Source organism: Triticum urartu, chromosome 5A (genome assembly GCF_056163025.1).
Source record: "Triticum urartu cultivar PI428250 chromosome 5A, HENAU_Tu73, whole genome shotgun sequence".
Classification (NCBI taxonomy): Eukaryota; Viridiplantae; Streptophyta; class Magnoliopsida; order Poales; family Poaceae; genus Triticum; species Triticum urartu.
In genome coordinates this window covers 85,477,727-85,489,610 of record NC_141877.1, presented here as the reverse complement: position 1 = coordinate 85,489,610, position 11,884 = coordinate 85,477,727, and the positions used below count along the sequence as shown (strand labels likewise).

The 11,884-nt window shown below is 42.9% G+C and overlaps 1 protein-coding gene across 1 annotated transcript; it reads right to left on the bottom strand.

The window, feature by feature from the left end:
- Positions 1–7,247: 7,247 nt before the first annotated feature.
- On the bottom strand, positions 7,248–10,141 carry LOC125508583 (Adenine nucleotide alpha hydrolases-like superfamily protein). The gene is made up of 8 exons (XM_048673335.2): positions 9,772–10,141; positions 9,304–9,652; positions 9,086–9,172; positions 8,869–8,990; positions 8,713–8,791; positions 8,147–8,541; positions 7,809–7,889; positions 7,248–7,689 (listed from the first exon to the last, which is right to left on the bottom strand). The coding sequence occupies exons 1-7, from the start codon at positions 10,077–10,079 to the stop codon at positions 7,841–7,843; spliced, it is 1,389 nt and encodes a 462-aa protein (XP_048529292.1). The 5' UTR covers positions 10,080–10,141; the 3' UTR covers positions 7,248–7,689; positions 7,809–7,840.
- Between the last annotated feature and the right edge of the window lie 1,743 nt (positions 10,142–11,884).

Sequence of the window (11,884 nt, the reverse complement as noted above, 5' to 3'; positions counted from 1 at the left end):
TGCCATTAATAGTCAAATTTGTTTTTATTTCTAGGTTCATTGCCATATGGAATCTGGAAATTTGTGCATAATAGTGCATGTTGCCAAAAAATAAAGAATTTTCTAATAACCAATTAGAGGCTTAATGCACTAGTGCACCTAAAGATGCTATTGCATACCATATGTTCCCTAAAAAGTAGCCTTAAAGAGGGAAAGGTGAAACTACCATCCACAAAAAAATGTTTGTTTTCCTTTCTTTTGATCTATATTGTGTTTTCATTTGAATTTTTGTTGTGTGATGGATTTCATGAAATCCCATGCACACACACAAGCACAATTTTAATGATTTTTGGTGATGTTACCATGTGTTGTTGAAAGAGCAATTAATCGACCAGAGGGGGTGAATGGGAGATTTTTTGATCAAATCCTTTGAAAAAAACTATTTCCTCGAAGAAACGACGAGCTAAACAGAACAAAAGAAAATACTTGTTGAAGAAAAATTACTTCTAGCATGCAATCAGTACTGAGGCAAAGCCATCAGCACAGAAGATATCATGCATACTAAGTAATAGTAGATCAACTAGACGAAAAAACATACACACTTCAAAATATTGAGACTGAAGACAAAACTTAACATAACAAAGAACACTGAAATAGCAAAGTCTCCAGAGAAAGTATTCGTAGAGGGAGGAAGTGAATTCTTCACAACGTGCTAGTGCGTAATGTAAAGGAGTGAAGAATGTGGAACTAGTAGCTCGGTGAAAACGGTCAATTTATTGGACCAGATCATGTTGTTGTGACAACTCTAATCTGGTTCGAGAGGCTGAGATTTAACTCAAAATACTAAGTCTTCACACTGTTATCCTTGAGCTAAGATCACTCGTGGTAGATCTCCAAAACCTTCACATACTTGTTCTTCCGCAATCCGCAATGACTCTTAGATGCTATGAACAAACGCCTAACCATCTAGAAGATCATAGCTTCAAGAGTAACAAGTCTTCGGTTCACTTAGAACAGATTTTTCAATGATGCTCAATCATTTTGGCTTTGGGGTCCTAGGGATTTTCCTCACTAGGATTCTCTCAAATGCTTCAAAAGGATGGGTAGCTCAAATGACACTTGTCGTAAATTATCACGGAGCAGCCCACAAAGTTATGGTGGGGGAGTTGGTATATATAGCGGGGGTCACAACCTAAGATCTCGAAGTGACCATTGGACGGGATGGGCCTGTTACCTAGATGTCACCAGCGAGGCAACATCAAAATTTTAAACTCTCAATTTCCTTAGGGTAGGAGAACCAAATTTTGGTAGAATTTTTGGCTTCCTAACTCTTCAGTGAGGACTTTGACTACTACGTCTGAAAGAATATCATCTCAGACACTGATGAAATAGAATTGCACTGCAAGAGATTTCCAAAGTTCTCGAAATAATAGGTAGGATTGGGCACACTTCAAAAGCACCGACTTCTTATCACCTTGACCCCCCTTCACAGTACGGTTTCCCTATGACTCAATGAAGAATAAAAAGAACTATGAAAAAGACTAAGTCTTCACGATCAAGTTCCTCGCCTAATTATTCAAGGATGGCACACCGAATCTTCAATGTTTCTCCAGATTTTTAGGGGTCACTTACAATGGTTCAAACAAATCTTCAGGGACTTCCACTTGTGTATACTCACAAACACATAGTCCCTTAACCACGTTTGTCATCAATAGTGCAAAACCACAAAGGGGGCACTAGATGCACTTATAGTTGGTAGCATGGTATCATCACAAGCACAGTAGAACCTCTCTCCATAAATACTTCACATTTTTTCCAAGGAATGTTTTTTTAAATCCCTGTAAATCCATCAATATTTATCCACTTGCATCATCTATTTTCTTTTTGGAACAGCGATCTATATTTAAAGAATAAATAGATACATTAACATAGATAAAACAAATTGGACCAAATGCAAATAAAGAGAAAACTGATAAAGCTTAATGTTATATAAAGGTTTGTTTTAGTGTATCTATAACACTAGCTTTCGCCTATGTGTGTTTTTTTATGACAAAAATTATAAAAGAACAAGCTTGCCAACTTGGATTGACCTCAAAGGTGTTGAGGTGCTACATTAAGCACCCACGCCAAGGGATGTGAACGTAAGATCGTTAAACATAGTGCGATTGACACACTCTTTAAAAAGATATCTAAGCCCCTAGTTAGGTCTAACCGAGTGATCTATAGATATATAGTCCCGAGAAATGGAATATATGGAGGTGAGCCCCTCCTCCCCACTTCCTCCCCCGAATCAAAAAGGGGAAAGGTGTTGTCCCATTTTATGTTCCTAGAGTTTTGGGTTACTTGAGTCAGAGAAAAATCACACTATAAAGAGGGTTGAGGTGGTGTTGAAGTTGGTGCATCATGAAAACCATACACATGTATCCACCACAAAAATACAAGCACTATGTCCCTCTGTACAGCTCTCTAGACAGGCTGGAGGCAAAGACCAGAACTCCGGGTTTGATTTTCGAGATCTTGGTTTCGCTACTATATGCCTCGAAGTTGAAACCTCAATCTCTAGATTTTATCTTCGGGTTTAGGTGTTTCACCTTTGGTAACCCTAGATCTCCAGGTTGTGAATGCCGAAACTCTAGGACTCCCAGAACTCTAGGTTTGGTTGTTTTGGTGAATAAAAGTTGGAAATGGTGACGGAGCTATAAAAACCACTCCTAATTCTTCTACCTCGAGCTCTGGCTTCTAGATATGAGCTGCATCCCATTGTTGATCTTTAAAAAGGCTTGCTTCCTCCCTCTCCCACCAACCAAACTTGCATAAACTTTAGGAAATGAAAGGAGGTCTACTATATCCACTATTTGTATCGAGCCAAAATAGTGATCTCCTACTTGCGCTTCACCGAATGTGGTACTTGGAGTTGTGGGGACTCCTAGGTGGTAGGAATCCATTCCAGAACTTCCAACGTTATGAAAGGCTCTGGGAAGCGTTTGTGAAGGTCTGGTGGTCACTTCAAAGCCAATCACTAGGGATTGAGCTCCTACTTGGTGTGGCATTTTCAAGGAGAAGTTGTCACTTGTGATTGTTTACCTTGATGTTTATCCTGCTTAGCATCAGGAGAACCTATTTATGCACAAAACCTGAATTGCAAAAATGTTAAATATTTGTAGCCACCTACCTCTCCCCCTCCCCCGGTTCTAGTTGACCATCTTGATTCTTCACTCACCCCACAAATAAAAATCTTGATTCTTCACTCCTCTTAATACAGATTGTTGAACTACTGCTTTATCGTTGCCCTTTTACAAAAGAAATCCGAGAGCATAAAAGGATGAGTTCGGACAAATGCTACCAAAACAAGCTCAACATGAGTGACCCCACCAACGCGGCCATGACCATCCGCAAAATCAAGCCTTTGGTTCTGGTACGGTACCAAAATACCACAGGCTCCATGGGCATAATCCGTGGTAATCACACCAGAACTATGATGAAGATGTGAGATCTTACTCAACATGAGATCACCTCCATCGTCGTGACGTCATTGCCCATTAGCTTGTGCTTGCATTACTAAATAGCATTTTGGTCCACGTATTATACGGTTGTGATTGCATTGGTCCGTCTGATTTGGTAGAAAGGGGCAAGAAAAAGAAGGAATAATAAACGGTTTGGTTCATAATGTGGCATTCTCTATCCACACACTCCATCTGACAAACAAAGCAGGCTTGCTCCGAACTTTTCCACGCAAGAAATGATATAAGATGGTAGGCAAACCCTAGAACCGAATAAAGATCTCAAAGGGGCAGGCTGCAGACTACACATTAAAAAACTGGATGTGGATATATTGACAGTGTAATCTCAACCACCTCCCAGCATCATCTCCCCAGAAAATCCCTTAATCCAGCCAACAGAAAACGCTGCATTTCTTCTGCAGAATGTACCGAGGGATGCGACAAAACACCTGGCCTGGCCGCTAATCCTCGCGGGCCCAGGGCCCCAAATCCACCAGCGAAAACGTAGCCATATGCGAATTAGCAGACATAATACGGACACGCCATGGCATCTGCTCAACAATCATGCAGCTAATCTATAGCATCTTGTCAACGTAATGCTTCCAGTGCCTACTGACACATCACACATGCACAATGTATCTCAACACTTGACCGATCAAAATTACGGCAATATTTCCTTTACTCATAATGCCATGGAATTAAGTCTCTGGGCATAGGAATTTGAAAACTTAATCATATGATCCCTATAGAAATAATTCAAAAAATAAAGGTTATATTCGAAAATCATGACTAATTTAAAAGTTTTCTCTTCCCTCCATGCAAAATACCTCTACTGAAACACGTTTCAAGAACATTTTTTTGTGCCAAACTTACTCGTTTTTTTTTGTAGTACTAACTTGCATAGATGCCTGCAATACCTACCCGATATATGTGTTTCTGCTCGCAAGCTATGACAAACTGTCGGCATCCATAAGTTAGATAACCACATGTATATCTTGACAGCCACGACATATACAAATGACATAAACATACGTGTTGAAGGCTACGTGAGCAAGAGCGCACGATTCAAGGGCCGATGTTTTGGAGCACCGCAACAGTGCCAGTCCTGCACGCATCGTCCGCCCCCATGCACATACCTAGATCCAGTTTAATTTACTACCATTTGCCACACATTTGAATATATACAACAAGGGAAGACGCCAAGATTTGGCCTCAACTCACTAAGATCAAGGAGCGCTGGACCACCACCTCAGTAGCTGCCCATGGATGATCCAGACAAAAGGTCGCGCCTGAAAACGATGGAGAGATAGATGGATCATACGTTCACATACCAGTATGAACTCCAAGCTTTTCCAGATGCAGCTGCAAGAACGCATTATTCATTCTTGTTTGGGCAGCAGCAGTGGCTAAAATGAGGGCTTGGCGGTGTCGATCTACCTACTGTGACCGACGGACGGACGGTCCTTGGCAGGCCGGCACGCTGCATTGAAGGCTGTACAAGCCCGCCCGGCCCTCGCGTCCAACAACCTCTGCCATGGACAAGCGTTGTACACGGTACAGGCCCGTCCTTGCTGCCTTTGCGCCGAGGGTTTCTCTTGGACGCGCCATTATGGATTGCGAGCCAGCCGGCCAGCAGGTATGTGTCACAGATCAAACAAACCCAGGACACGTCATATCAGGGCTCTGCATGCATGCATGCATGCGTAAACCCAGCCTTGAATTCAGGTTCCCCAGTCCCACAAGAGAGAGACGATAAGAAAGAGGCCAGCTGTGAGCTCTAGTGAGAAGTGTAGTATTGCAGCATACAAAAAAAACAACAATGGACTGGTGTTGACATGGCAGGCTCTCGCTGATCTTTCAAATTAGTGGGCAAACCTACTGCACATCAGATGATAGTTTAAGCAACTACTAGCAAGTAAACTAGGGAGAGAGATGTGGGTTTTTCTAGGTTGGTGCCCCCACTTTGATGAAGCAAAGGCTTGAGAAACTATACAGACGCTGTCTACCATGCGACTTGAATATCTCTGCCCACTCAGCAATGTTTTTCTTTGACCAAATGCCTCAAGCGTTTCCACAAGGACGGTAAAGGGGAGAAAAATAGTGTGGCCTAGGTTTGGTCATGTCAATGTCACACACACAATTTCAATGAGAACAGAGGACTGTGCCTGCCAATCACTAGGGGACACCAGGGCCCTTTGCTTGTGAGAGTGAAGTAAGCAAAAGTGTGTGCATTAGGGAGAAAATCTTGCCCACTAACTAGGCTCTACTAGAGTGTGCCAAACCTGGGGCATGCTATGCTAGTGGTAGCATTAGCTCTGCTTAGGCTTTTCGAGTCACCAAAACACAGGGGATCTTATTTTAGTAGTATGAGCTTATTATATGAGATGAGCCTAAGCAACGAAAGGGGCAACATACATTTGGTAGCCCTATTTACCTTTTTCATTTTAGGCCTATTTGGGGGGTCGCCCTTGCTGTCCAAACAACAAACAATGGCTTCTGAATCACCCAAGGAGAAAGCCTCTCCTGTTTGTAGTACACATAGTAGTACCACCGCATTGTCAATGGACAAGAATGCTTCAAAGGACAGTGATTGGATGGCTCAGGACAGATGTTGTGCCACCACCCACGCTGCAAAGATTTCAAAGCATGCGTTCCGAAACATTTTGAGTGGCAACCAGAACTACTACCAACTAATGTTCAGCTTGCGGGTCCTGAATGCTGTGCATTAAAAAAAACGAAGACAAAAGATTTGCCTCATTCATGGAAAAACACAGCTGTAGAGTAAAACAAATCATGGACGATCTATTACGCCATTTGGTAAGTAAGATCAAACCTATACGATTGTCCTCTCACACTTCACTGGAATGAAATCATGTACTCCCTCCGATCCGAATTAAATGACGCAGCCTCTATACAATGTCCGATCCGGATCGGAGGGAGTAACATAACTTCCGGTCCTTTGCGGAAATTTTCACTGGTTCCTGACTCAGTCAACATCCTGCTAATACTGCGAACATTTTGAAAATTAGACAGCAAGAGGGCATCAGCATCAATCAACATTCATCAGCCCAGCTGCAACCATAAAAAATGAAAGGCGTGTAGGCCCTTGGGAACTTTAGGTGTGCACTTGTCTTGCCATCATCATCATCACTGATGAAAAGCCGGATAAATCCTTGCACGTAGGTTAGGATTACCAGGCAGGCTTTATGCCAACCCAATCAGGTTAAAGTGGCTAACCCAAAAGGTTAATCTTTTACAAAGTTTTAACCTAATGATAAGATAGCTTCCCAATGTTTGACTGGTAATAAGGGTTCAGCAGCACCAAGAACGAGCACATGCACAAGCATGCAAGCATGGGATGCACCTATCTTTATTTTGTTTCATGATAGATTTTTCTAATTTTTTTGGAAAAGAGAATCTATTCTAATACACAATTGTAGTGTGTATACTGGTCAGTAGAAGAGACAATGCGCCTAAGTGCAAAAGAAAATGACAGTCAAAGAACTGTAGAGAAGGACTTAACTGTCTCGGAAAGGAAATGTGCAGGAGTAACATGATAATGTAGTAAACATATGTTGATAAGATAGTTATACAGATCATAGTGCATGAGGGACCACTGTTTTGTAGTGGCCTTGCCATTTGTTTGCCGCAATTTCTAATATTGTTTGCAATAGGTGATGTGTATGCATGTTCGTCATTTTCAATTCGTAACAGACTGTGTATTCCTTCAATTTTGCTACAAAATGATTAAGCCAATATCAGAATGCATAAGAGTGACAAATGCAACAGTGTAACAGATTAGTACAAAAGTTTATACAGCACATAGTTGTTGTAAACCCATTTGGTAAATTCATCTGATTACAATCTTGCAGGCAAATAGTTGGTACAGTAGATGAGACCAATCAGAATACTGTAATCACATGGAAGTTGGGAACCTGCAGCTACCCAAAGTCAATTGTCTGAGATCAGTGCAAAACTGCTGGCAAGTGATGGTTTCCTTTATCACTCTACATGTTTTAACTTGAGGAAGGACTTACAGGTACACCAGAAAATTAAATAAATAATATAATGCGGGCAATTCTAAGAATATGGCAGAAGTCTGAATAAACCAGTGCCTTACTAGATGCAAACACTGTTATCCCAAGCAAGTTTGGTTTATGTCATGATTTGTGAGGCCCAACTAGGAAGGAATCTCTGCAGGCTTCTGGCACTACAAACAAAACAATCCAAGCATATGTGTCAGTATAAAACCAGTAACCGGATGTTAAAGTATGCCGAGTAAATTGTGACTGCAAAAAATTAAATCATCAGTCAAAGATTCTTTCTTACAGTAAGTTTGGGATTCACTCAATGAACAAGTGTCAGTTCCCATCATCATCGTCTTCAAGAAGATAGTCTTCTATTTGATCTCTGGAACAAAAGTTATCAATAGCTCACTGAATCAGTGCACTATCAAAAAGAACAAGAAAATAATACATGGCCAAATCAATGGAGTAACTGCACATAGAGAAACAAGTGGGCACATTCAATTAAACATTATCCTAACAAAGAAGTTGTAACATCCAAAGGTTCAGTGTTTTGATTTGCTTAACTACTGATAACATGCACATGCACTATAGCTATAAAGACCGTGAAGCAACTCATTGGGATAAAGACATCAGCCTCACCTTAGCGAGCTATGGCTGGCAGATGCAGTATCTACTCTCTCAGTCCAGAACCTTGGTAGTAGTGAAAAGAAATGGTCATACAGGTCTCTACCACCTGGTAGAATCTGGAAATGACAGCTTTGACAGCAATAAGCAGTATATAGATCAATTTTCTTCTGAGACTTGTGCCTTGTGCTTTCCAAATTCTGGAGTTCTGATTCACTGAATGGACTTCGACATATCAGGCAGAGAAGCTCAGAGAAAGCAGACTCATCGTTGTCAACATCCTGGAACTTGGGACGCAGCCGCGACGGCAGGAAATCATGATAGCCATTTGCTGAGAACTTGTTAAAAGGGAATGGCTTAAGTTTTTGTGCAGTTCTTACAATAGTATGCTCACGAGAAGGATTCTCCTCCTGTCAATGGAAATTAATGACCTGTAAGATTACAACTTGCGCTTGCTGCAAGCAATTAACGAAAGCAATCACTGAACAAGAATATAATTAGATCTTCAGCTCAGTTTGGTGTCAGTGAACTCAACATTATATGTAAGTCCAGTGCGCCATGCAAGGAACGAACTTACTTACCCTTAGTCGTGCAACAAAAGATGCGACTAAGCCATTGATGCCACTGCAAGGCCTATCAAGAAGTTGCTGTGTCTTTAAACTAAGCACATAACCAGTTAGAATAAACAGTATCAGGAGTACAATTCAACAAAAGAAAAATGTGAATGCTTATCTTACCTATCAAATTCACAGAGCAGTCTAAGCTCTTGGGCCAGGCAATCACGAAGTGGAAGAACGACAGGCACTTCCCACCGTGTATCAACATATTGGATATCAGCTGGTAAGGAATAACCTTGGCCCTGGATATAATTAGCAATTCCTCTAAGTTTCTCATGTTCTCTTGAACTATCAACAGGCGAACAAATCATAAGGGGAACAGGCATCTGCTACATACCTTTACTGTTGCAGATAGCACATGACATGCTATTGTAGAAGCACATGATCCCAGCATGATCTTGGTGTACCCATTTTCCAGTGCAATCTGAAGAACGTATAAGTTGTAATGGTAAATCTGACTTTAATCACTGAATGGAAAGCACAACGCAACATCATGTAGATTAAATGACAATTTGCAATCGAAGCATGTGCAATCACTGATAACAAAAAAAGAACCTTCTGCAACGAAAGCATGCGCAAGCACTGAAGAAGATCCTCCCTCCCAGTATCATCAGCAATCATGCCAACTAGCTCCCTCAGCCTGCTTTCCCCATCTTTTGATTCCGAGGAGAACACATCATCAAGAGAGGCAAGGTGCATTGCTTTATCTCCCGGTAACAAACTCGACACAATTGACTTTATATCTTCAGTTGCCTGCTCAACTTCACATTCGGTCTTTGACAACAAAGCACTCTCGTTGACAAAGGCCACCCCAACATTGAAGACCGGTAGGGCTTGCGAATTGCTGGCGTCCCAGCTTTCGATTGCCTTGGACCGCATCTCATGTATGAATTGCAGAGCCACCCTAGAGCACACGCATCAACAATTCATTTCAAGGGATCGTAACAATAAGTGTGCAAAGTAAGCAACGCTGAGCAGTACAAAAAATTAGGAATCACCAAGGAAAAAGAGGGGAAAGTGAACCTGGAGGCGGGGCCGCCGGAGAAGGCGACGAGGACGGAGTCGGTTGGCCGAACCATGGCGCTGCTTGTGACGGCGAGCTTGAACTTCCCGAACAGCTGGGCGCGCAAGCACTCGCCGCACAGACCGACGCCTCCGGCAACCACGACGACGGCGCCGCCGCCGCACTTGCCGCAGGAGGCAGCGGCACCGGATATGGAGAGACGGTCCAGAATCCCCTCCGGAGCATCCTCTACGGATGACGAGGTGGAGGAGGAGCAGTGGGCCCCGCAGCCGGCGCCGCCGCAGGAGGAGGACGAGGCGGCGGCCATGCTGGGATGGACAGGCGCGCAGGTCAGGGGTTTCGGATCTTTTTTTTTTTGCCTTCTCCTTTTCGGTTGGTGCATTATGTGGGCTCCGTTTAGGCCTTAGTTGGGCTGAATCTGCTACTCCTTCCTATCCAAAATTTAAACTAAAACCACACACTTATTTTGGATCGGAGGGTTCACTCAAAAAAAATTGGATCGAAAGGATCAATGCATGTTTGAATTTCTTTTTCATACGTCAATTATGGCCGGTGCTATGGAAGGCCCTATTCGCCCCTCTGTGCGATGATGGAGTGCACCTGCTCGGAGAGCTAAAACAATGTTCAAGAATTTAAACAAAGTTCATGAATTTCAAACGATGTTCCGAGTTTTGAAAAATGCTCATAGATTCAAAAAATGTTCAAAAAATACACAAATATTCATGAATTTATAAAACGTTCACTAATTCTGAAAGGATCGATATGGTCAACAAGAGGGAGGGTGGATGGGTGACTAACAATTTTTAACCTCTGCACAAATTTTAGTCTTTACAACAAAGATATGTTGTCTAGATATGCAATTAGGTGGACAACCTATATGACAAGCAACACGACAACAAGTGCAAGCACAAGGTAAAACACACAATACAAGCTTGCACAAAGAAAAGGTACGAAGTAACCATAAGTGAAGTTGATGGAGACGAGGATGTGTTTTCGAAGTCCCTTCCTTTGGGGGAGGTACGTCTTCATTGGAGAGGTGTGGAGGCACAATCACACACTCGCACGATGCAAGGGGTCGCGCATCCACTAGCGGTGCCCTTGAAGGTGCCAACCGAAACCTTTACGAACAAGGTTGACTCTCTCTCCAAAAGTTAATTGAAGGTTTCCAACACCACCACGAAGCTTCACCACAATGGAATGTGGCTCCAAGATGATCTCTTCCTTCCAGGGTGCTCAAACACCCAAACCCAAGAGTAACAAGATGCAAGTGAAAGTATGGGGGAATCAAACTTCCTTTGGTGGAAGTATAGATATGGGTCTTCTCCCTTAATGCCTAACAAATCAACAAGTTTGGTTGGCTAGAGAAGGAGATCAGACAAGAACAAGCTTGGGGTAAAAGTGGAGGAGAGAGAGAGAGGTAAGAGGTAAGTGGAGGTGGAAGAACCTCCCATTTTTATAGCATCCTCCAAATCCAACCGTTATGTGCAAAATCGCATAGGGGTGGTACAACCGCCCAATGCAGAATACCTCACTTTGCAGAGTCAGGGCGGTACAATCGCCGGGTGGCCAGTTATACCGCTAAATAAGTATTTGCCGGAACAACCGCGGGGGCACCGCCTGTGTACTACTCACCACCAGAAGAAATCACCTTATATGCAGTGGTTCGAGCGGTATAAGGCTGCTAGTAGAACTGCTGCCAACACTTTAGCTGGAACAGCCGGCGGACCACCGCCATGTACCGCCGTTATACCAAAAGGAATGACCCTTTTCCCTGTAGTTGTGGCGGTTCAAGGGCCAGAACAACTGGCCGATAGTGTCAGGTGAGGATGTTAAGTCCCATGCGGTACAACCGCATGCGGGACACCAGTACAACTAGTAAGCCCACACGAGGGAATCACCCCTCGTGTGGTAGTCCTACCAGGAGAACCGGATGAGTGGTACAACCGCCTATACACGGGGCATAACTGCTCTGAACAAGATTTCTACACATGGTTGAATAAGGAACACTCCCCTCGAAACGAAAGGTAATATGTGGGTGCAATATATGGATGTGTACGTGTTTGATTCAACCAGTACCTTCCGATGTGCATCCCCTCTTAATAGTACATATTT